We start from the raw sequence: 26,536 nt of genomic DNA on the forward strand, positions 1-26,536 counted from the left end.
TGGCACCAGAGAGACAAACCCACCACCCACTGAGCTGGGCCCAGGGTGGGATTGGGGGGGGTGGGGGGGTTATGTGGTACCATTCACCGCTGGCACCAGAGAGACAAACCCACCACCCACTGAGCTGGGCCCAGGGTGGGATTGGGGGGGGTGGGGGGGTTATGTGGTACCATTCACCGCTGGCACCAGAGAGACAAACCCACCACCCACTGAGCTGGGCCCAGGGTGGGATTGGGGGGGGTGGGGGGGTTATGTGGTACCATTCACCGCTGGCACCAGAGAGACAAACCCACCACCCACTGAGCTGGGCACAGGGTGGGATTGGGGGGTGTTATGTGGTATCATTCACCGCTGGCACCAGGGAGACAAACCCACCACCCACTGAGCTGGGCCCAGGGTGGGATTGGGGGGGGTGGGGGGGTTATGTGGTACCATTCACCGCTGGCACCAGAGAGACAAACCCACCACCCACTGAGCTGGGCCCAGGGTGGGATTGGGGGGGGTGGGGGGGTTATGTGGTACCATTCACCGCTGGCACCAGAGAGACAAACCCACCACCCACTGAGCTGGGCCCAGGGTGGGATTGGGGGGGGTGGGGGGGTTATGTGGTACCATTCACCGCTGGCACCAGAGAGACAAACCCACCACCCACTGAGCTGGGCCCAGGGTGGGATTGGGGGGGGTGGGGGGGTTATGTGGTACCATTCACTCATGGCACCAGAGAGACAAACCCACCACCCACTGAGCTGGGCCCAGGGTGGGATTGGGGGGGGTGGGGGGGTTATGTGGTACCATTCACCGCTGGCACCAGAGAGACAAACCCACCACCCACTGAGCTGGGCCCAGGGTGGGATTGGGGGGGGTGGGGGGGTTATGTGGTACCATTCACTCATGGCACCAGAGAGACAAACCCACCACCCACTGAGCTGGGCCCAGGGTGGGATTGGGGGGGGTGGGGGGGTTATGTGGTACCATTCACTCATGGCACCAGAGAGACAAACCCACCACCCACTGAGCTGGGCCCAGGGTGGGATTGGGGGGGGTGGGGGGGTTATGTGGTACCATTCACCGCTGGCACCAGAGAGACAAACCCACCACCCACTGAGCTGGGCCCAGGGTGGGATTGGGGGGGGTGGGGGGGTTATGTGGTACCATTCACTCCTGGCACCAGAGAGACAAACCCACCACCCACTGAGCTGGGCCCAGGGTGGGATTGGGGGGGGGTGGGGGGGTTATGTGGTACCATTCACTCATGGCACCAGAGAGACAAACCCACCACCCACTGAGCTGGGCCCAGGGTGGGATTGGGGGGGGTGGGGGGGTTATGTGGTACCATTCACTCATGGCACCAGAGAGACAAACCCACCACCCACTGAGCTGGGCCCAGGGTGGGATTGGGGGGGGTGGGGGGGTTATGTGGTACCATTCACTCATGGCACCAGAGAGACAAACCCACCACCCACTGAGCTGGGCCCAGGGTGGGATTGGGGGGGGTGGGGGGGTTATGTGGTACCATTCACTCCTGGCACCAGAGACACAAACCCACCACCCACTGAGCTGGGCCTAGGGTGGGATTGGGGGGGGTGGGGGGGTTATGTGGTACCATTCACCGCTGGCACCAGAGAGACAAACCCACCACCCACTGAGCTGGGCCCAGGGTGGGATTGGGGGGGGTGGGGGGGTTATGTGGTACCATTCACCGCTGGCACCAGAGAGACAAACCCACCACCCACTGAGCTGGGACCAGGGTGGGATTGGGGGGGGTGGGGGGGTTATGTGGTACCATTCACCGCTGGCACCAGAGAGACAAACCCACCACCCACTGAGCTGGGCCCAGGGTGGGATTGGGGGGGGTGGGGGGGTTATGTGGTACCATTCACCGCTGGCACCAGAGAGACAAACCCACCACCCACTGAGCTGGGCCCAGGGTGGGATTGGGGGGGGTGGGGGGGTTATGTGGTACCATTCACCGCTGGCACCAGAGAGACAAACCCACCACCCACTGAGCTGGGCACAGGGTGGGATTGGGGGGTGTTATGTGGTATCATTCACCGCTGGCACCAGGGAGACAAACCCACCACCCACTGAGCTGGGCACAGGGTGGGATTGGGGGGGTGTTATGTGGTACCATTCACTCCTGGCACCAGAGACACAAACCCACCACCCACTGAGCTGGGCACAGGGTGGGATTGGGGGGTGTTATGTGGTACCATTCACTCCTGGCACCAGAGACACAAACCCACCACCCACTGAGCTGGGCACAGGGTGGGATTGGGGGGTGTTATGTGGTATCATTCACCGCTGGCACCAGGGAGACAAACCCACCACCCACTGAGCTGGGCCCAGGGTGGGATTGGGGGGTGTTATGTGGTACCATTCACTCCTGGCACCAGAGACACAAACCCACCACCCACTGAGCTGGGCACAGGGTGGGATTGGGGGGTGTTATGTGGTATCATTCACCGCTGGCACCAGGGAGACAAACCCACCACCCACTGAGCTGGGCCCAGGGTGGGATTGGGGGGTGTTATGTGGTATCATTCACCGCTGGCACCAGGGAGACAAACCCACCACCCACTGAGCTGGGCCCAGGGTGGGATGGGGGGGGTGGGGGGGTTATGTGGTACCATTCACTCCTGGCACCAGAGACACAAACCCACCACCCACTGAGCTGGGCACAGGGTGGGATTGGGGGGTGTTATGTGGTATCATTCACCGCTGGCACCAGGGAGACAAACCCACCACCCACTGAGCTGGGCACAGGGTGGGATTGGGGGGTGTTATGTGGTACCATTCACTCCTGGCACCAGAGACACAAACCCACCACCCACTGAGCTGGGCACAGGGTGGGATTGGGGGGTGTTATGTGGTATCATTCACCGCTGGCACCAGGGAGACAAACCCACCACCCACTGAGCTGGGCCCAGGGTGGGATTGGGGGGTGTTATGTGGTATCATTCACCGCTGGCACCAGGGAGACAAACCCACCACCCACTGAGCTGGGCCCAGGGTGGGATTGGGGGGTGTTATGTGGTATCATTCACCGCTGGCACCAGGGAGACAAACCCACCACCCACTGAGCTGGGCCCAGGGTGGGATGGGGGGGGTGGGGGGGTTATGTGGTACCATTCACTCCTGGCACCAGAGAGACAAACCCACCACCCACTGAGCTGGGCACAGGGTGGGATTGGGGGGTGTTATGTGGTACCATTCACTCCTGGCACCAGAGACACAAACCCACCACCCACTGAGCTGGGCACAGGGTGGGATTGGGGGGTGTTATGTGGTATCATTCACCGCTGGCACCAGGGAGACAAACCCACCACCCACTGAGCTGGGCCCAGGGTGGGATTGGGGGGTGTTATGTGGTATCATTCACCGCTGGCACCAGGGAGACAAACCCACCACCCACTGAGCTGGGCCCAGGGTGGGATTGGGGGGTGTTATGTGGTATCATTCACCGCTGGCACCAGGGAGACAAACCCACCACCCACTGAGCTGGGCCCAGGGTGGGATTGGGGGGTGTTATGTGGTATCATTCACCGCTGGCACCAGGGAGACAAACCCACCACCCACTGAGCTGGGCCCAGGGTGGGATTGGGGGGTGTTATGTGGTATCATTCACCGCTGGCACCAGGGAGACAAACCCACCACCCACTGAGCTGGGCCCAGGGTGGGATTGGGGGGTGTTATGTGGTATCATTCACCGCTGGCACCAGGGAGACAAACCCACCACCCACTGAGCTGGGCCCAGGGTGGGATTGGGGGGTGTGGGGGGGTTATGTGGTACCATTCACTCCTGGCACCAGAGAGACAAACCCACCACCCACTGAGCTGGGCCCAGGGTGGGATTGGGGGGGGTGGGGGGGTTATGTGGTACCATTCACCGCTGGCACCAGAGAGACAAACCCACCACCCACTGAGCTGGGCCCAGGGTGGGATTGGGGGGGGTGGGGGGGTTATGTGGTACCATTCACTCCTGGCACCAGAGAGACAAACCCACCACCCACTGAGCTGGGCCCAGGGTGGGATTGGGGGGGGTGGGGGGGGTTATGTGGTACCATTCACTCCTGGCACCAGAGAGACAAACCCACCACCCACTGAGCTGGGCCCAGGGTGGGATTGGGGGGGGTGGGGGGGGGTTATGTGGTACCATTCACTCCTGGCACCAGAGACACAAACCCACCACCCATGATGTCCCCAGGAATGATCCTCTGAAATTGTGACTCCCAAGAACTTATAATTTGCTCACTCTCTCCACCTCTAATCCCCCAATGATCACTGGAATGTACCTTGAGATCTTGAGGTTTAAGTTTTATTTGACACATTTTACATGGTGTAGTGAGCAGAATTCTTCTGCTAGCAGTCTAGGTCAGTGGTTCTCAACCTTTTTCTTTCCACTCACATCCCACTTTAAGTATTCCCTATGCCATAGATGCTCTGATCAGTAAAGGATTGCTTCAGGTGGTATGGGGGGGTGGAAAGAAAGAGTTTGAAAACCACTGTTTTAATCATCCCTAATTGACTCGTTATGTGCCCAGTTTCATAACTCCAAAGGAAATAGGCCAATTTTTTTCAAGCAAATTATTTCAGTAACAATTGGGTCTAGAGCAGTGATTCTCAACCTTCCCTTCCCACTCACATACCACCTTAAGCAATCCCTTACTAATCACAGAGCACCAATGGCCGAGGGATTTCTCCTTGTATCCCTGTTTTGGATTGTTTCCTGTTTTTAGTTTTTGCTTCAAATTTCCAGTATTTTCATTTTTTTTCCCCTGTTCAATTGCAGGCTAGCTCTGAAGGAATGGAGTCACAGGGTCATAAAGCACAGAATAGAGCCTTTAGTCCAACTTGTCCGTGCCAAGCAAGTTGGCATTCTGGGCTCCTCCATGATCACATTCAACACAGATGCTCCTTAAGTTTATCCACAACTATACAGCTAAATATAGTTGCAACACCATTTTTCAAATTTGCAGATGACACCCCAATAGTGGGCTGGGTATTGAAAAAAGTGAGATGGAATACGTTATATGTATAAAGTTTTGCAGCATGGTGCCATGATAACATCCTCTCTCTCTGTGTCAGTAGGATGAAGGATATGATTATTGACTTCTGGAAAGGGAACAAAGTCAAACCCCTGTCCACATCATTGATAACCATGTAGCAGTTTATGGCATGGAAACACGCCATCTCGGCCCTACAAGTCTACACCAGTTTACTCAAACAACTTCACTAGTTCCCCCCGCCTATTCTCCGCCCATAACCCTCTCACCACCTCTAATCCATGTTGAAGTTGAGAGAGTAGATGGCTTATGTCTTCAAGTTTTTAGAAATAAATGTCCCCAATGACCTGACCTGGGGCAAATGCATTGATGTAATGGTCAAGCAAGCAATCAATGAATCTAGTTTTTAGGAAGTTTGGTTTGATCCCTTTGTTCCTTAATCCTGTATGCAGGTGCACCATTGAAAGCATAATTGCTGGATGCATCTCGATGTGATAATGGAGCTGTTTTGCTTAGGATCAGAAGCTTCAGAAGACAGTGAATATAAACATAGATCATAACACAATCTTCTCTCCCCTTCATGGACTCCCCAGGAAAGGCAGCCAACTCAGCAAAGGACCCATCATGACCTGGCCAAATTTCAAACAATGGATCCACATTGTCTGCAGCCACTTCCTTGAAAACGTTTGGATGCAGGCCATTGGCGAAAAGGCAGGGGAGTGGGGCTGAATGGGAGAATAGCGGACTGGACTTGATGGGCTGAATGGCCTACTTTCCCTATATCTCTTGGTCTTCAGGGTTCTGACAAGCTGTTTGCTTTTAGCTCTGTAAATTTTAAAAATGCTTGTAATGGGATTTTTACAAGTTTGAATCTATTTGTGGTGTTATACGTGGGCAATTCTGTGAGAAATATTAACAGGTTAACTCAAACAGCTATATACAGAAGAAGAACAAGAGCGCAATTTCAGAGCACAGAGTTACAATGTGGCAAAATAATTTTTACAAAGGAACAGCAGCATGAGAGCATTGTTGTGGTGTTTATTCAGGAGCCTGATGGCTGCGGGGAAGAAGCTACCTTTAAGCCTGTTGGGGAGGTATTACGTGCTCTTGGGCCTTCTCCTCAATGGGAGAAGAGGGTGTATCCAGGGTGTGATGGGTTCTTCATTCTGCCGTAAAACACGAAAATCTGCAGAGACTGTGGTTGAAGTAAAATCAGAAAGCTGGAGAAACTCAGCAGGTCAAACAGTGTCCTTTACAGAGAAAAGGTTAAAAAAAACCCACCTTTTCAGGCTTAAGCTCTTCATCAAGCCCCTTGACTTGCTGAGTTTCTCCAGCTTTGTGTTTTTACTTCATTCTGCTAGCTGCATTTCCAAGGCAGTGGGGAATGGAGTTCATGGAGGCAAGGCATGTTAGAGTAATGTTCTGAGCTACATTTATTACTTCCTGCAGCAGCTGTGAATTTGAGCAGAGCAGCTCCCATTGCATGGTGTGATGCGTCCAGCAACTATGCTTTCCATGTCGTGCCTTTTGAGAGAAAAGGGGAGCATGTTTAAGAAAGTAGAGGCATTGGTGTGATTTCTTGATCTGCTAGTCAATGTCTGGTTTTGTCAAGTCATTGGAGATGTTTATTCCTGAGAAATTGAAGCGATCTACTTTTTCCACTTCATAGCCAATTCTAAATATACAGTAACTAGTTTTTTTGCTTCTGTATTGCCGATTGCCAATATGAGGTGCAGTATTTGTTACATGATATTGTAATTTGTTTGCTGTTTTCTCTACCAATAACCTGAAGCCACACATGATTAGAAATCTATCCAAGCCCTTCATATGAATCTATTTAGTTTTGGAAATCCTATATATTTTTTTGCCACTAAATATAGCCTATGCCATGGAGTATTTGACTTTGACTAAAAACTTTAAAAGAGATCTAACTGGCAAGAATATTTGCCAGTACTCTACATAAGAAGGATGAGAGGGAATCTTGAGTGCTAAGTTTCTGTTAGCTTTATGTTACATGAAAAAGGGTGGCTAAAGTGAAGGTTGGACCCTTGGAAGATGAGAAGGAAGAATTGAGATTGGATAATGAGGAAATGGCTGAGGTTTTGAATGATTATTTTGTGTCGGTATTCATGGTGGAGAACACGTCAGACATGCCAAAGACAGATGTTATGTTATGGACGGGAGGTGAAGTCCTGGATGTAATAGCTATCACTAAAGAGGTCCTACTCAGAAAGCGTGAGGGTCTAAAGATGAATAAATCAGCTGGTCCTGATGGAATGCATCCCAGGGTACTGAAAGAAATGACAGAACTTATAGTCAAGGCTTTGATAATGTACCAAAATTCTCTTGACTCTGGGCAACCCTGGTGGATTGGAAGACAGTGAATGTCACACAACTATTCAAAAAAGAGATGTAGGCAAAATACAGGGAACTATAGGCCAGTTAGTTTAACATCTCTAGTTGGGTAAATGCTTGAAGCTGTCATTAAAGGATGAGTTCTGGAGGGAGCAGGTCAATGGAACTAGCAAAATAATGGTCAGCACAGACTAGAAGGGCCAAATAGCCTGTTTTCTATGTTGCAACCTTCTATGTTTCTAAAGAAGAAATAGCGAGGCATCTGGAGTGAAATGGATCCATCAGGCAGATGCAGCAGGGATGCAGCAAAGGCAGGTTCTGTTTGACAAATTTACTGGAGGTCTCTGAGGATATAACAGTGGGGTAAATAGAGGGGACATTACCCCTCCATAAATCTTCGTCCGCGAAGCTAAGCCAAAGAAAGAAAAGAAGAAATAAAGGGGAGCAGATGGACGTGTTTACCTGGGTTTCCAGAAGGCGTTCAATAAAGTGTCTGGTAAAAATCTTGTACAGAGATAAGGATACATAGAAAGGTGATGTATTAGCATGGATAGTGGATTGGTTAACCAATAGAAAGCAGAGAGTTGAGGTGCAGGGGTGTTTTTCAGATTAGCAATCGTTTACTGGGTGGGGTGCCACAGGGGTCAGTGCTGAGTCCGCAACTATTCGTAGTATACATAAATGATCTGGAAGAGGGAATGGGGTGTAGTATATCTTAGTTTGCTGATGACACTACATTGAGAGAAATAGCAAATTGTACAGAGGATATGGAGAGTCTGTAGAGAGATACAGATAAGGTTAAGTAAGTGGGCAAGGGTCTGGCAGACGGGGCAAATGGGAGGTTATTCACTTTGGAAGGAAGAGTGGAAGATCAGAATACCATTGAAATGGCAAGTGAATGGAGCATGCTGAAGTGCAGAAGGTCTTGGGATGCTTGTGCATGAATTGCAAAAAGTTGGTTTGCAGGTGCAATAGGCAGGTGCAATGTTGGCCTTCATTGTTAGAGGGATTGAATTTAAGAGTAGGAAGGTTGTGCTGGAACTGTACAAAGTACTGGTGAGATTGCATCTGGAGTACTGTGTGCAATTTTGGTCTCACTTGAGGAAGGGTGTACTGTCTTTTGAGGCAATGCAGAGGAGGTTCACCAGGTTGAGCCAGGGATGAAGGGGTTGGCCTATGTGGAGAAATTGAGTCGTTGGGACTGTACTAACTAGAATTTGGAAGAAGAGGGGATCTTTTAGAAATATAAAATTATGAAAGAAGTAGATAAGATTGAGGTAGCTAAGTTGTTTCCATTGTTAGGGGAGACCAGAAGTTGAGGACATGGCCTCAAGATTCAAGGTAGAAAATTTAGGACAGAAGTGAGGAGGGTGGAATTCGCTGCCCATTAAAGTAGATGAGGTAACCTCAGTAAATCTATTTAAGACCAGGTTGGATTGATTACTATTCAGTAAGGGAATTAAAGGGTATGGGGACAATTAGGTAGAGATGAAACTATCATCAGATCAGCCATGATCATATTGCAGGGCAGGGTCGATGGGCCGGATGACCTACTCCTGCTATTTCTTGTGAGGGGTGCTGGATAAAGTGGTGATTCTCTGTCTGCTTTACAGTAGACAAAAGTTAAAGTATTTCATATATGTTGCATTCTAAATATAGTATTATGTGACAATAATGAAACCTTTACCTTTTTTTTTAGGCATTTTCGGAAGGGTTACCGTGGACACAAACTAAAATCTTGGTTCGTTGAAACTTTAAGAATCACAGTCAAATTTCTTGTATGTGAAATGATATAATTGCAACTGCTGGTCACCTGCATTTCAAAATTATGTCAATGTGCCCTAGTCCAATTTTCTGCTGATCAAGTCAATACTGAGAAATTCAATCACTCAAACCTATTCAAAGGCATCAGATTTTCAATTTTCCCATTCTGCAGGTTTTTCCCAAACCATTCTCTTTTGAGCACGAGGATTTCTCTTTCATTGCATTCAGCCAAGTTACGAAGTTCATATCTCATTTTACTTTTAATTTTGAATGTTTTTAGGAGGCTGTACTCTATGGCAGACACATCGAGTGACTCAGACACACAACATCATAATTTCCCCAGGAGGCGAGGATCACTGAATACAGCGACTCAGGGAAGGAGCAGAATGCAAAATGCTGCTCGTGTTACTGAAAAACTTGACACATTAGCAAGTACCTTACAGGTATTGAATTCTTGCATTTCTTTATATAAGTACAACCAATTGAAATAAAATTACTTGTCTAATGTAGTTGTGGAAAGGTCTCGTATTGGCAATCTGAAAATGAACCTCAGTAGATGGTGTGAATTTGATGGTCTTCTGCAAAGATGTAGAAGTCCCCAGATATAAATGAATCAAACGTATTTGTAGATATTAGCAATTGGGGATTAGTATGATTTTGGAAATTGAACTATTGATGGAATAGGTCTTATTCTACCATGGTGAAAGCCATAGAATAGGTCTGAAGAGTGAAGCTCTTGAGAGGAACTGCGAATGAGTGTGGTGAGATTTGTGAATAGTTTGTATTTTTCCAGTAGGTGTTATTGAGAATACTGGGGGCAGTTGGGGACCTGATCCTAGGTTATTGAAAGGCAAGAGGGGAGATTCCAGGCAGGGTCCTGGAAGATTGAAGACTAGGCAATCTATTGTTCAAGAAAGGAGATAGGGATAGTCCAAGGAACTACAGACTGGTGATCCTCACATCATTGGTAGGGAATTATCAGAGAAGGTACTTTAAGATAGGATTTGTGCATATTTGGAAAGGTATGGTCAGCATTTCTTTATGTGGAGCAGATAATGTCTTACAAATTTGATTGTGTTTTTTGAGGAGGTGACAAAGGTGATGAGGATAAGGAATAGATAACATTGAGGTAGGTAAGTTGTTTCCATTGGTAGAGGAGACCAGAACTTGGGGACATGGCCTCAAGATTCAACTGACCCAGTGTGCAAAAGTAGATGACACAAATTTCTTGTTTATTTTCATTGTGTGATGACATTGTTTAATGGGTTTAATGTATCATATATGTTGAACGTTGAGTGGGTGGGGGGGGGAGGGGTGAAGGATGGAGGGAAGGGAGGGGGAAAAAGAGGAGAAAATGACACTATGTAAATTCAAGAGGGAAATGTTTGTGTGTTATTTGGTTAGTATGGTTCATAGTGTGAAAAATTAAAAAAAAAGATTCAAGGTAATAAATTAAGGACAGAGGTGAGGAGGAACTTCTTTTTTCCAGAGGTGGAATTCGCTGCCCATTGAAGCAGTGGAGCCTGTCTACATGGACTTGTGGTAGGCTGATCCAGAAGGTACAAATGCATGAGATCCATTTTGAATTGATTGTTTGGATTCAGAATTGGTTGACCCATCAAAGGCTAAGGGTAGTGGTGGAAGGGGGTTATTCTGGCTAGAGGTCTGTGACCAGTGGTGGTCAGCATGGATTGGTGTTGGGACCCCTATTGTGATTAAATATAAATGGTGGTTGAAAAATTAGGTAGGTGGCTTAGTCATTTTGCAGATGACACAAAGATTTGTGGATATATTAGAGGGCTATCAAAGAATAGCGGAAACTGCCAAAATGTTTGGCCTGGAAGTCAGCCTGAAGAAAACTGAGGTCCTCCATCAGCCAGCTCCCCACCATGACTACCAGCCCCCCCACATCTCCATCGGGCACACAAAACTCAAAACGGTCAACCAGTTTACCTATCTCGGCTGCACCATTTCATCAGATGCAAGGATCGACAATGAGATAGACAACAGACTCGCCAAGGCAAATAGCGCCTTTGGAAGACTACACAAAAGAGTCTGGAAAAACAACCAACTGAAAAACCTCACAAAGATAAGCGTATACAGAGCCGTTGTCATACCCACACTCCTGTTCGGCTCCGAATCATGGGTCCTCTACCGGCACCACCTACGGCTCCTAGAACGCTTCCACCAGCGTTGTCTCCGCTCCATCCTCAACATCCATTGGAGCGTTTACACCCCTAACGTCGAAGTACTCGAGATGGCAGAGGTCGACAGCATCGAGTCCACGCTGCTGAAGATCCAGCTGCGCTGGATGGGTCACGTCTCCAGAATGGAGGACCATCGCCTTCCCAAGATCGTGTTATATGGCGAGCTCTCCACTGGCCACCGTGACAGAGGTGCACCAAAGAAAAGGTACAAGGACTGCCTAAAGAAATCTCTTGGTGCCTGCCACATTGACCACCGCCAGTGGGCTGATAACGCCTCAAACCGTGCATCTTGGCGCCTCACAGTTTGGCGGGCAGCAACCTCCTTTGAAGAAGACCGCAGAGCCCACCTCACTGACAAAAGGCAAAGGAGGAAAAACCCAACACCCAACCCCAACCAACCAATTTTCCCTTGCAACCGCTGCAATCGTGTCTGCCTGTCCCGCATCGGACTTGTCAGCCACAAACGAGCCTGCAGCTGACGTGGACTTTTTACCCCCTCCATAAATCTTCGTCCGCGAAGCCAAGCCAAAGAAAAGAAGAAGATCAAAGAATACAACAGAATATAGATTAGTTACGGAGAAATGGCAAATGGAGTGCATCTGGACAAGCATGAGGTCTTGTCTTTGGGAGATTAAGTGTAAGGAGAAAATGTCCAGTTAATAGCAGGATTCCTCAAAGCATTGATGTGCAGAGGTATCTGAGGTTGAGGCTTGAAACTTAAAAATGGCTGGTAAAGAAGGTATGGTACACTCACTCTCATTGGTTGTGACATTGAATTTAAGAGTAAAGAAGTTGTATTGTAGCTTCATGAAACTTTGATTAGGCTGCACTTGGAGTATTGTGTGAATATGGTAGACAACCAGAAACTCCTAACCAACCCCCCCTCCCCCACCTCGGTATAAAAGTCACAAATTGGAGGACTTGTAATGTGAGGGAGCAGGGGATGATTAAGAAAGTTTTAAGGAGATGTGTGGACAAATGTTTTACACAGAAAATGGTGGGTGCTTGCATTGGAATGACAGATATAATGGTGGAAGCACATGTGATAGACAGGCTTTTAGATAGATACAAGTATGCGGGAAATAGCGGGAAATGTATCGTGCAAGAAACAGTTTTATTTTCCATCATATTCAGTGTTGTCATTTGGGGCTGTTTAGTTCTCTGGTTTCAGTTGACCCTTGTATAATTTATTTTTCAAGGCCTTTTAATTATAATGATGTTGAAATCTTGTAAGGGATTTACATATCAATTTAGAGATATCAACTCAGATTGTTAGGAACTCCTTCCCAAGATAAATTGGAGAGCTTTTAAATTAAGGCTCAGTTCTCCAATGTTACAGATGGGTAACTATGATACCAATTATTTTTTTTCCTAAAAATGTTTTTTTTGTAAAGTTTATGAAGATTGATGTTGACATTCCTCTTTGAAGGGTTCTGTTCTAATGGCTGAATTAATTGCAGGACACCAGTCGGGACCTAAAGAGTGTTGATCGGTTGCTGGGACAGTATAGAGGTTATACCAATGAACAAATGGAGGCAGTGGCAAAGGTAAGTAAGTACCTGTACCAGAGAAAAGCCAGAATTAAAAAAAAAATCTTGGCTTCTGCTGTTGATTGCTTTGTATTCATTAGTCGGATGACTGAGTGAACAATCTAGCCTCTTCTTGTTGGGGAGAGGCTACTACAATTTAAATTTTGTGTTTAATTTGCTCCTTAACCCTGGCTTTCAACTGCACTTTCTTTCTTGTTAGGCTTTCTTGTATACTTTTGTATGAGAGAAATTGAACTGAAGACATTGCTCAAATAAAAATGACTGTAGTTGCAAAGGGCAGACTAAGAACAGTGTGTTGATTGATCACAAATCATGAAAGCTATTATCTGGTGCAGTGGCTTCACTGACATTTCTTGTCATACAAGAAACTGATCTAAGTGGTATGATAATCAAAGACCAAATGTGCTTGGGTTGAAATTAATCAGTGTTCTTTTTTAATTTGTTCTTTTTCTGGGAACTGAGTATCACTGGCAAAACCAGCATTTATTAACCATCCTCAGTTGCTCTTGAGGAGATGTTGATTTCCTGCTGACATTGTTGAGGTACCTTGCTATTAGGTATTGATTTCCAAGATTTAGACCCTGCAGTGTTCAAGGACTCGTGGTACATTTCCAAATCAGGATACTGTTCAGTTTGGAAGTGAAATTACAACTGGTGGTGTTCCATTACAACTGAAGTCTTTGTCCTCAGTAGTAGAGTCTCTTGGTTTTAGTGGTACTAGTCAGAGGAGTTTGGGCACATAACTGAAGAGTATTATTTAGGGGATGAGCACTGTGTAAGGAATGACTGTTTACAGTGATGAATGGGGCATCGATCCAGTGGGCTGTTTTGTTGCCTGGAGTTATTGCATCTGAATTTCGTACAAATTTGGAGTCTGCTGACTTCTCTTCATGGACTATTGAAAAACTTTGGACTATTGTGAGGTGAGGTGTACATGGCAGGATATCCTGCCCCTGCCTTGCTGAGGGAGTGTGAAGAAAATAAGGGTGGAAATATACTGCAGAATAGATCACAGCTCTCCCAGGCCTTTATATTTGCATTTGTGATTGTCCAACTTGCATTTAAAGATCTGTGAATAATTTTGGGAGTAAATTCATCCTGGCAGTTTACAAAAATCTTGTTTAGAATTCTTCTTATGTCCATCCACCAAAATTACAGAGCTTTCTCTTGGCAGCCAAAGATTCCCAAGGCAATGATATTGATGCTGTTTTTCATTTTAAATGAATCCTGTTCTATTATTTTCTGACAAGAGTTTAAGCACAGAAACAAATACAAAATGCTTTTGTTTACAATTTGTTTGTATTAGTGGAAATGCTTCATAAAGGAAGGATGCCTGAATCTGACAGGTCTGCTTGATTGAGAAGTATTGCTGTACAGTAAAAGTCATTTAATTTTTTTTGGAGACTAAAAGAGTGAAGAAAACAGAATGCGATTTTAAAAACGACAGCAACTTCACCCAATAAAATATACATCAGAAACATCATGTATGTTGGTTCTGGACCAGTGTGAAAAGTCAGTAGGGTGTAAGTCACCTCTCAACTTTCTGTTTGGAGTTGTTCAAGTGGTTAATGGCTAGAACAAAGGAGGCTGAAGCTGAAATTTCTGCTTTGAATTTTTGCATCGTCAGCTACCTAAAAGGATTTGGGGTCTTGAAACCCAATCATCTGATTTTTGTTTTGTGTGTGTGTTTTGACTGACGCTCACTCCAAGTAGAAGTGCAATAACAAAGAATGTTTTGGGTAATACGGAGACACTGGAGAAGTAAGCTATTGTCAAAGGAGGCCTTTGTCAGACATTTAAAACAAGGACTCCCAAGAGTCCTTAAGTGAAGTTGCAATCCTGATTCTATTTGTGGCTTGATTATCATAAGACCAAAATGAAGATTGAATTCGTGTATCTGTCATGCACTACATACTTAACCACCGAGCCAACTGTGGAGCTCAGTCAGATGTTACTTCTGTTTATTTATAACAGAAATATAGCAGTAGGCTTTTTCTTTAGCTCCAAACATTCTAATTTTCTTGTTGCAATTCTGTATGGTATTTGTGTTAACGGTGTTTATTAATGCTGTGAGAGTGGTGTGGGCATCTAAGCTAATAGCACACAGTTAATTGTATGGGAAAGATGGACAACTTAAAGAGCGAAGGAAGCAGAACTTGTGCCAAACTGGTCAATAACTCACTAAAAGTAGAGAGGTATCTAGAAAAAATTCAATTGTTACATGATAGATTTTAACAAATTATGTATAAAATCATTCTCTGGCATTTACCTAATTGAAACCATGGACTTGCATGACAGGAATTGCCCAATCATCTGGGTATCTCATTTTCATTTTCATTAAAGAACACACAACCAGATGGGTTGAGCTCAGTGAGCAGAAAAACTGGTTTATTGCTGGCTGCCAGGCTGGACTTGTACTCCCAGCCCAGACCTGGGGGGGGGGGGGGGGGGGCGCCGACGTCACTTGGGCGTCATGTGGTCCCCCAGCGCGGGCTTCTGAGCGCCGCTGCATGGATTACAAGTGTGAAAAAGAAGTTCCTGGGGGATCAGAGTTGGGGAGGGTGAGAAAATCAAGTTCTTGGTAGTCATTATCTTGAAGGATCTTTCCTGGACCCAAGACACTAATGGAATTGTGAAGAATGCATTTCAGCACCCCTACTTCATCAGGAGCTTGTGATGGTCTTTTGCTGCATCTGGCACTCCTTATACGAGCTCCTTTCATTGGAGAAACTGAATGAAGATTGGGAGATTGCTTCATTAAGTACCTTCGCTCTTTCTGCTGCAATATGAAGCACCTTACAGTGACCAATCACTTCACTTCCACACTCTATTTCCACAGTCTATGGACTTGTGTACTGTCAAAAAGAGACCACCTACAAATTGGAGGAACCACGCTTTGCATTCTGTCTCAGCAGTCTCCAATCTGATGGTATCTATATTGGCTTCTCCAATTTCCATTAACACCCTTCCTGGTCTCTCTCTTTCCATCATTCGTGTCTTAATTTCTCTAGCTCCTCACCCCATTCCTGTCATCCTCAAGAGAGCTATCTGCCCTCTTCCACTATCACTTCTCAACTTCTTTCTCTTCTACATTCCCACCTGTATTCTGTTACTCTTTCCCTTTACTCTGTGTTCCTCCCCATCTCTTCCCCTCACTCACCTTTCTATTCAGACACCTTACCCGATTTTCTGCATTCCTGAAATGTTGACTGCCTTGACTTCCACTTAACTAACCTCTCGTGGACCCTCGACATCTACTCACTTGTTAGGAAGGCACAACAGTTACTGCACTTCCTGAGAAGACTGTAGTGGGCAAGGCTACCAGCCACCATTATGTCAACTTACTTTTGGAGTTCTATTGAGAGCATCCTGGCCGGCTGCATCACAGTGTGGTACATATGCTGCATAGAAAAAGATCGGAGGTCAGTGCACAGGACCATAAAAGTGGCAGAAAGGATTATTGGAGTCTTCCTTCCACATCAACATGATCTACCGGGATTGTTGTCTGAAGAGGGCCCACAAAATTATTGAGGACCCCTTTTGCCACTCCCCATCCCTACACACAGCATCTTCCAGCTGCTCCCATCGGGGAAGAGATACAGGAGTATCAGAGCCAGCACCACCAGGCTGAGGAGCAGCTTCTTTCCACGGGCAGTGAGAACGCTGAACAACCAAAGGAACTGCTCACATGAACCATCTGAGACTCTCATTTGTACAAAACAATATTTATTTGTATAGAAAAAATACTTGTTCTGCATACCATATGTATTGTTTGTATGTGTGTTATGTCTGGTTGTGTGTCTGCATGTTTTGCACCGAGGACCGGAGAATGCTATTTAATTGGGTTGCCCTTGTACAATCAGATGACAATAAATTTGACTTGACCTTTTACTTTCTATGGATGCTGCATGACCTGCTGAGTTCCTCTAGCATTTTTAGGTCCCGCACAAGAACCCAGGATCTGCAAATTTTCTTGTTAAACAATGAAAGGATCTACTGCTTTGTACCAGAATTTTATTGACTTGTTCTCTTTGTCCTCTCTTTCATCCCATCACCGTGCTTGTTTCTCTGTATCGCTTCACACCAATGAACAAAAGGAATATGCTAGAAATAGTTAAATTGCATGTGGAAATCATGAAAGATTTTTACACCGTACTGCTTTGTAGCTGGTTTATAGAAGTGTTTGCGTGGCATTTAGTTTTATGGTGCAGGCAAGATCAGACTCATTCAAAGAACAGATCTGCATTTAATTTTTAACGTGCAGCAGCTTGCACGTTATTTAAAAAAAAAATTGGGGCATCTTTTGTCCTCCTCTCTTTTAAGTCGTATCCCTCTGTCTTTTGAATATAATGTGTTCTATTCTGTAAATTAGTCAACTTGGCACAGGCAGTGTGGGCTCCCGTGGCAGTGTGGGCTCCCGTGGCAGTGTGGGCTCCCGTGGCAGTGTGGGCTCCCGTGGCAGTGTGGGCTCCCGTGGCAGTGTGGGCTCCCGTGGCAGTGTGGGCTCCCGTGGCAGTGTGGGCCCCCGTGGCAGTGTGGGCCCCCGTGGCAGTGTGGGCCCCCGTGGCAGTGTGGGCCCCCGTGGCAGTGTGGGCCCCCGTGGCAGTGTGGGCCCCCGTGGCAGTGTGGGCCCCCGTGGCAGTGTGGGCCCCCGTGGCAGTGTGGGCCCCCGTGGCAGTGTGGGCCCCCGTGGCAGTGTGGGCCCCCGTGGCAGTGTGGGCCCCCCGTGGCAGTGTGGGCCCCCCGTGGCAGTGTGGGCCCCCCGTGGCAGTGTGGGCCCCCCGTGGCAGTGTGGGCCCCCCGTGGCAGTGTGGGCCCCCCGTGGCAGTGTGGGCCCCCCGTGGCAGTGTGGGCCCCCCGTGGCAGTGTGGGCCCCCCGTGGCAGTGTGGGCCCCCCGTGGCAGTGTGGGCCCCCCGTGGCAGTGTGGGCCCCCCGTGGCAGTGTGGGCCCCCCGTGGCAGTGTGGGCCCCCCGTGGCAGTGTGGGCCCCCCGTGGCAGTGTGGGCCCCCCGTGGCAGTGTGGGCCCCCCGTGGCAGTGTGGGCCCCCCGTGGCAGTGTGGGCCCCCCGTGGCAGTGTGGGCCCCCCGTGGCAGTGTGGGCCCCCCGTGGCAGTGTGGGCCCCCCGTGGCAGTGTGGGCCCCCCGTGGCAGTGTGGGCCCCCCGTGGCAGTGTGGGCCCCCCGTGGCAGTGTGGGCCCCCCGTGGCAGTGTGGGCCCCCCGTGGCAGTGTGGGCCCCCCGTGGCAGTGTGGGCCCCCCGTGGCAGTGTGGGCCCCCCGTGGCAGTGTGGGCCCCCCGTGGCAGTGTGGGCCCCCCGTGGCAGTGTGGGCCCCCCGTGGCAGTGTGGGCCCCCCGTGGCAGTGTGGGCCCCCCGTGGCAGTACCTTGCCTGTGGGAAATTAGTCGTAAAGTCTTTTTACTGAAAGAGACAATTTCAAGATGATATTTCTAGTTTCTGCACGTGCTAATTTTCTCTCTATGTTTTGAAGCTGCGAGATAATTTAGAACAATCTATTGATGAGCTGCGAAGCCAGAGATTGAGCAGAACTGCTGGGATATCTCCTTTTCGTGCAAGTGAGCTACAAGACGACTCTATGGGTAAGAGGGACCTTCCGGACAGCCTATAAAATGCTGCTTCTTTTTGTATTGCGATGTAATGAAAAGATATTTGGATGCAGCATTTCAGTGCTGCTGCAGAGATTAAGTAACACTGTTCAAGTTTGTCTCATCCTACCTAGTTACATAGAGGGTCTTTCACAAGCTGTCTAGCAAGTCAGCTCTAACCTGCATACAACGTGCAATATAGAAGAGCTGGAAAAACAACATAGTGCTACAGTGAAAAAATAAATTAATTTTAATTTCACTTGGACACACAGCATAATAACAGGCCCTTCTGGCCCATGAGTCAGTGCTGTCTAAATATCCCAATTAAACTCCAACCCAGGTACATTTTGAAAATGGGAGGAAACCCATGCAAACACAGGTAGAACATACAAACTCCATACTGACAGTGCGATTCGAACCTCAGTCTCAGGTGCTGTAACAGCGTCGTGCTTAACTACTGCACTGATCATGCCACCTTTAATATCAGTTTAAGGCAAAGGTAGCAAGAATATTTAAAGCCTGATCTGTTGGGGAAGAAACTATTTTTAAGCCTGTTGGTATGGGATTTCACACCCTTGAACCTTCTCCCTGATAGAAAGAGGGAGAAGAATGTGTGGCTGGGGTGTAATGGATCCTTCGATATGTTGGTTGGCCCTCCTCGGCAGCCGGAATTGTTGATGGAGGGAAAGAAGGTTTGCAGTATTTACCAGCTGCAATTTCTTCTGAGTGTAGGCATAGCAGCTCCCATCCTGCAATGTATCCAACTGGGATCCCTTTAATGATGTAGCTGTGAAGGTTGTTAAAGGTGGTGGGGAATACCCTGAACTTCCTATGACTTCTAAAGAAGTGTACTTTCTTGACCGTTGCATTATCTTCTTTGATTCAGGTCACTGGAAATATTTATTTCCAAGAATCGGAAGCTACATTTTGTTATGAACATTATGTAATAAGTAGCAACAGACAATGAACCAGACAGTGTTTAATTTTTACAACACTAGTTTTCTAACTCTTAAACTATCCTTAACACTAAATCTATCCCCAATGCTGTGAGTGCTTGCGAGCATGCGTTATATACCCAAACCATTACAGTCCAGGCCAAAATCTAGAAAATTACTTCGAAGTTCAGTCTTTTAAATTCAGTGTTGAAGTGTCGGCCTTTTAAATTTGGTGCCCAGAATTAATGTCAACTCGTAGGTAGACTGGAGTTGTGGCTGCTACAGACTCTCAAATTCTCCTTGCGTTGCCTTTGAAATGTCCATCCACATGAACTGCAGTCATAACATTCCTGGTCCTTTTGTAGGCGAGACTCGAACTGGGCGGCCTCCACGAAGCATCCAAGACCCTGGCACCAGTCTCTCTAAGTGACATTCACTGTTAGTCACAATCAAAATGAAACACTTTGCTTCCCAAAAGACCTTTCTGGCACAGGGTAATCCACTGAAAATGGCAAGTTATTCACAGAGCATGCTTTGCTCTGAATTCCACCAAATGGCTGGTTGCAAGAACTGCTTCAAAAAGCTGCTTTCTCTTCAGCAATCAGAATGGTTCTCCCTTGCAAAATCACAATGTCTTTGCAAATGTATCGCCTTCCCTCAGTTCTTCCAATGTGACTTGTGTTGTGGTGGTGCTTGTGTGAAATGTTAACTGACCATTCAGTTCCTCCTGTCTATACTATCCCTTAGTGATAATCCCATTTTACGAAATGGGAGCTCGTAATACTACTCTAGTTAACTAAACAAGAAAATCTGCAAATGCTGAGGTCTAGTGAATTATGCAAACGTGCTGGAGAAACTCAGCAGGTCATGCAGTATCCATAGGAAGTAAAAGGTAGCCAACGTTTCGTGACTGGGCCATTTGTCAACTCTACTATATCTACTTCAGTGTCATTAATCTGGACATGGATGTGGAGTCCACTCCACTCCAACCTCCTCCTGAACTCCATGATCAACACCTTTGTAACCTGTGTTTAGAAGCTTGTGAAGCAAATTCATTCCAGCACAGTATATCAAATTCTAAGATGGATTTTGATGTGCAGAGGCTGAAAGGATTTAGCTGTGGGATTTGGAGCTGGGGGGAAAGTCTCAGGATAAGGAATTGGCAAATTGGGTCAGAAATGTGGAGAAATTACTGTGCAGGGGGCTGTAAATTTGGAATTTGCCGCCTTCAGCTGTGGTTGCTCAGTCACTGAGAATGTTGAAAACTGAATCGATAGGTACTTAGACCAAAGGGAATTGGATAATGGTGATCAGATGTGGAAAATGGATGATAAAAAATAGAATCTGCTATAAATATTGAATGGCAGAGCAGGCTTGAGGAACTATATGATCTACTCCTGCTTGTTCGGATGATTCCTAGCATAACCATGCTCTGCGCTAAATGTCAGAAAGTTCATTGTTGTTTCAGTCACAATTTTTATTTGACAGAATTATATTTTCCTTCACTTTCCAGAATATGATTTCATTTGTTGCTCGCTGTTACCAAACCATGTTGCCACTCTTCGTAGTGGCATTCCAGACACCATGCTGACGGCCAGTGGATACAGTAGTTTGAGACATTAGATCAAATCTATTCTGCATTTCTGTGTACCATTCTCAATGTTCAGTTTTAATTTTATATTACAATGGCAGAACTATTAAAGCTAGCTTCTTGTAGTGCCAGAAATTAAGTTCAATTATGCTGTCTGTGTTGAGTTTACACGTTCACCTTGTGACTCCGTAAGTTTCCTCCAGTTGCTCCGATTTCCTCCCACACCCCATAAATGTGCAGATTCGGTGGTTAATTGGCCAATGTAAATTGTTCCAAGTGTGTAGGTAGGTGAGTGATTGAATCTGGTATATGGGGAAAATCAACTGAAGATTAATGTTGGATTGAAATACAGACAAGTACTGGAGAAACTCAGCAGGCCATGCAGCATCGATAGGGAGTAAAGAGTAACCGACGTTTTGGGCCTAAGCCCTTTGTCAAGGTTTGAGCAAAAAGCAGGCAGGTTCCATATATTATGAGAAAATAACTCCTCATTATGCTGATTCCATTAGCTTGTAGTCCCTGGGAATGGATCCTGAATGCTACATAATGTATTTCCTTTTGCAATGAGCATTATTAATGTGTTTACAAGCTATTGACCACCGCCAGTGGGCTGATAACGCCTCAAACTGTGCAGCTTGGCGCCTCACAGTTCGGCGGGCAGCAACCTCCTTTGAAGAAGACCGCAGAGCCCACCTCACTGACAAAAGGCAAAGGAGGAAAAACCCAACACCCAACCCCAACCTACCAATTTTCCCCTGCAACCGCTGCAACCGTGTCTGCCTGTCCCGCATCGGACTGGTCAGCCACAAACGAGCCTGCAGCTGATGTGGACTTTTTACCCCCTCCATAAATCTTCGTCCGCGAAGCCAAGCCAAAGACAAGCTAAATCCTATTCTTGCAAATGATGTATTGAGAGGAGCTTTCTTTTCATTTAAAATGTTTCTGTATTTAACCTTGGCATTGAAGTCTTGGATAGTGCACTTTTTCTCCAGTGGAATATTATTCTTCTGAATTCTATTCAAAGCCTGTTATTATTATTTCCTGTAATTTAACTCTTAATGCTATTTCGTGGTGTCTTTAAATACTTTGAACTGTATAGCGATCAGAGTTCCTGAGTTTCCCATGCTTGGTCCTATTTCTGCTGCAGATGCTTTTCCATTATTGGCTCTGGTGTTGTTTTGTTCTTTGCTGGGATTCTTGCATACAAGTTCAGAAAATCTTACTGTAAAAATGTTGCCCCTCCCTTCCTTTTCATTTTGTCTTTCTGCTATTATTAATGGGCAATTAAAATTCTAGTTTTGATTTTGTCGACACATTCTTAATAGACTAAGTTCTTAATTTTACATTTTTCCTTTAACCTTCATACTATTTTGTTCCTAGAATACCCCAAATAATACATAGATCTGTGCTGTTCCATCTCAATTCGTATGGACTCATTCAGTTCTATTGTTTGCATGCATTTTTGCTTCTTCCATACTTCTAATTTATACAACCTGATCATAGCTTCTTGCTTCCTGAGCATTTCCAGGTACTGTCTTATTTAAGTCATGCCCTTCCTCCTTGCAGTCATGTTTCCATAATCACTGGGTCTCGATTCTAATGACCAGTTTTAAATCTCTATTTTGCTTTGGAGGCATATTAAAATGCTTTTATTTTTCATAACTTCACTTTTATTTTTGTTGCTACTTAATATAATTTTTGTTCTCTGAGTATCGATCCTTATTTTTTGCTATGCTATTCTTCATTCCTTTTGTTTCTGTTTGAGGGGGTTACTAATATTTCCACCAATTCCTTTGCCTGTTTCTCTGCTTCTTTACAATCTTTCAACAATCTGTGACTTTTCATTTCTGACTCCTTGTTCAATGTAAATTGAATATCACTAATTTTGTGCTTTTATCAGGTCGTCGATACCGCCCTACCTCTCCCCTCAGGGACCCTGCAAGTCATGGGAAAACGGGTCTCAGAAGGTCTCGGTCTGCCTCTGTGAGATTTGTAGATGACGTTGAGCCCTTCAATCACGTATGTAAAAAAAAAATCTAATGAAATAAATAGTGATAAATTCTATTTAGCCAGCGCTCATCATTCTTCTGTGGAAAATGTAGAGATTTGAAATCTGTTAACTTTCTCACAACTCAATGTCTTTGATTTTTGTCTAATCTCAAGATTAGGAATTTGTTTCTATTTTCACTCCCTCACCATTCCTACCATGATCTTTTAGTTATTCAATATATTGATGTGATCATTAATCGCAGTTTGTTTCAAAGTGGATTTAAATAGTAAATGAGGCAAAAATATTAGCGACCTAAAGAACAGAGAAAAAGAATGAGAACAGCATACTAAGAACCAAGTATTGATACGCTAGGAACAAAGATGGTTATCACAAGTAGCAACGCAATCAAAAGATGATGTACAATAGCTATTTACCTTAAAGTTAATGTTTGTAATGGACTCAATGCTCTACCAGTACAGCATCTACACCTGGTTAGCACTGCATGTCCACCATCTAGGTTATTCCAGTTAAACGTGGGGCGAAATATTAAAGTGTTTCCTTTCAAGGTGGAGTTGATTGTTCATTTACAATTGTATGGAGCTTATTCAGAATATTTTAGTCACATTATTTGCAAAATCATTTCCTTCAAAATATGAAACAACCTCCTGGGAGGCAAATGTGGTTAAATCGATTGTATTCTTGCTTATGAATATAAAAGTTGTGGGTTCAACTTCTGAACTTTGAGTGCATAATTTATGATGAGATTGGTATCTCATTTGCAGACGTGAAGGGTGAGATACTTAAACTCGTAACCTGTCTACCTTTTAATATGGCTGTAATAATCCAACTCATTATCATTAATGGACCAGATAATCTGGTTGATATCCAGTTTATGTGAGCTTGATGTGTTCACATACAAATGGAAGTAAACCAGTTGACTTTCTGAGACTGTCTTGTAATTCAGTCAGATGATGGATGATCTAGTCTTGGCCTCTACTACTTCCCTGTTGTCTCCCCACATCTCTCCCTTGTAGTTCAAATGTCTGTCACTCTCTAATTAGAGTCATAGAGTTCAGAAACAAGCCCTTCATCAGAATCAGAATTTATTGTCATGAACATGTCATGTTTTTTGTTTTGTGAGGGAGGACCTCCAGATTCCTTTGTGCCACCGCATTTTTCAGTCCCATTCCATTTGAGCAATTTACTTTTTCTTTATTCTTCCAAATTAGATAACTTTACATCTTCCCCTCAGTGAATCCCATCTGCCAACCTTTTACACACTCACTTCATCAAGCTCCTTAGCTATTGCATCCGCATATCTCACAAACACACTCATTTCGTAATATCAGTCAATTTGGCTGCAGTGCAGTTGGTCTGTCATTCAAGTCATAATGTGGATTGTAAATTATTGTGGTCCTACCACTGTTCATAATCTAAAAAATGGCCCATTTATCAGGCCAGTACATCACTCCCAATGTAGTTCTGGCCACTGTGTTTTCAATGTGACAAGACTGGCTAGTATTTAGTTGCTTGTTTAAAAAAAAATCCTTTGGGAGGTCCTGTTTGTGAAAATTACAGTGTGAGGATGGAGTTGACGAACGAGCCTGCAGCTGACGTGGACTTTTTGCCCCCTCCATAAATTTTCGTCCGCGAAGCCAAGCCAAAGAAGAGATTAAAGTTAGGTAGAAACTTTGATTGTCTTGATCAGATATCCATTTGTTATTAAACATAGAAACATAGGAGCAGGAGTAGGTCATTCGGCCCTTTGAGCCTGCTCCGCCATTCAATGAGATCATGGCTGATCTTAAAGTTCAGTACCCTGTCCCCGCCTTCTCTCTGTAACCCCTAATTCCCTTTTACTGAAGAAATGTATCTAATTCCCTCTTAAATATATTCAATGAACCTGCCTCTACTGCTCTCTGTGGCAATGAATTTACCCTCTGGGTAAAGAAATTCCTCCTCATCTCGGTTCTAAATGGTTTGCCTATTATTCTCGAACCATGGCCCCGGGTTCTGGACTCCCCCACCATTGGAAACATCCCTTCCGCATCCATTCTGTCCAGTCCTGCCAGAATTTTATATGTCTCTATGAGACCCCGTCTCATTCTTCTAAATTCCAGCGAGTACAATCCCAAATTGCGCAATCTTTCCTCATAAGTTATTCCTGCCATTCCAGGTATCAGCCTGGTGAATCGCCTTTTCACTCCCTCCATTGCAAGAACATCCTTCCTCAGATAAGGCGACCAAAACTGCACACAATACTCCAGGTGGGGTCTCACCAAGGCTCTGTACAGCTGCGGTAAGGTTTCCTTAGTCCTATACTCAAACCCTCTTGATATGAAGGCCAACATACCATTTGCCTTTTTAACTGCGTGCTGTACCTGCATGCTCGCCTTCAGTGACTGGTGCACAAGAACCCCTAGGTCTCTCTGCACTTTCCTATCTCCCAATCTATTGCCATTCAAATAGTAATCTGCCCTCCGGTTTGTATTACCAAAGTGGATAACCTCACATTTATCCACATTGTAGTACATTTGCCATGTATCTGCCCAGTCCCCAAATTTATCCAAATCACACTGGAGATTCCTGTCCCCCTCTTCAGTGCACACAACCCCTCCTAGCTTTAGTGTCGTCTGCAAATTTGGAGATGTTACATCCAATCCCCTCAACTAGATCATTAATGTAAATTGTGAACAGCTGGGATCCCAGTACAGATCCCTGTGGCACCCCACTGGTCATTGCCTGCCACTCAGAAAATGAGCTGTTTATCCCAACCCTCTGTCTTCTATCTGCCAGCCAGTTCTCAATCCACATCAATACCTTGCCCCCAATCCCATGAGCCTTGATTTTGCATGCCAGTCGTTTATGTGGTACCTTATCGAAGGCCTTTTGGAAATCCAGGTACACCACATCCACTGGCTCTTCCTCATCTATTTTACCTGTCACCATCTCAAAAAATTCCAATAGATTTGTCAAGCACGATTTACCTATTGAAAATCCATGTTGACTGTCCGATCCCTTCTCTGCTAGTCCTATGCTCCGCTATAACATCCTTAATAATGGATTCCATCATTTTGCCCACTACTGATGTAAGGCTCACCGGCTTATAATTCCCCACTTTTTCTCTACCCCCCTTTTTAAATAGTGGGGTAACATCAGCTACCCTCCAATCCATGGGTACTGATCCTGAGTCTATCGAGTTCTGGAAAATAATTCTTAAAGCATCTGCTATCTGAATGTCCACTTCTTTAAGTACCCTAGGATGTAGATTATCAGGCCCTTGGGATTTATCGGCTTTCAATCCCTTCAATTTCCCCAAGACCATGTCCTTAGAGATACTGATTTCTTTCAGCTCCTCCCTTGCATTGGTCTCTATGTTTCCCAACATCCTTGGGAGGTTATTTGTATCCTCTCTTGTGAAAACAGAACTAAAGTAAGAATTTAATTGGTCTGTCATTTCCTTATTCCCCATTATATATTCCCCTGATTCTGACTGCAAGGGATCTACTCTGGATTTCACCAGTCTTTTCCTCTTGACA

The 26,536-nt window shown here is 45.8% G+C and overlaps 1 protein-coding gene across 7 annotated transcripts in view; it reads left to right on the forward strand.

Annotated features, from left to right (window-relative positions):
* Positions 1–26,536, forward strand: part of LOC138753231 (centrosomal protein of 128 kDa) — a 539,432-nt gene that overhangs the window by 10,131 nt on the left and 502,765 nt on the right. For 6 of the 7 annotated variants that reach the window (XR_011351051.1, XM_069915964.1, XM_069915967.1 and 3 more), the window contains exons 2-5: positions 9,403–9,565; positions 12,790–12,876; positions 18,367–18,475; positions 22,908–23,026. Coding sequence is in view for 6 of the 7 variants with exons in the window: in XM_069915964.1 (XP_069772065.1) it covers positions 9,416–9,565; positions 12,790–12,876; positions 18,367–18,475; positions 22,908–23,026 (465 nt within the window). In the remaining variant the exon portion in view is untranslated. Of the gene's footprint in view, positions 1–9,057; positions 9,100–9,402; positions 9,566–12,789; positions 12,877–18,366; positions 18,476–22,907; positions 23,027–26,536 lie in introns of all 7 variants that reach the window. The other variant, XM_069915965.1, reaches the window with a different exon arrangement.

The sequence above is a fragment of the Narcine bancroftii genome, chromosome 2, assembly GCF_036971445.1.
Source record: "Narcine bancroftii isolate sNarBan1 chromosome 2, sNarBan1.hap1, whole genome shotgun sequence".
Taxonomy (NCBI): domain Eukaryota; kingdom Metazoa; phylum Chordata; class Chondrichthyes; order Torpediniformes; family Narcinidae; genus Narcine; species Narcine bancroftii.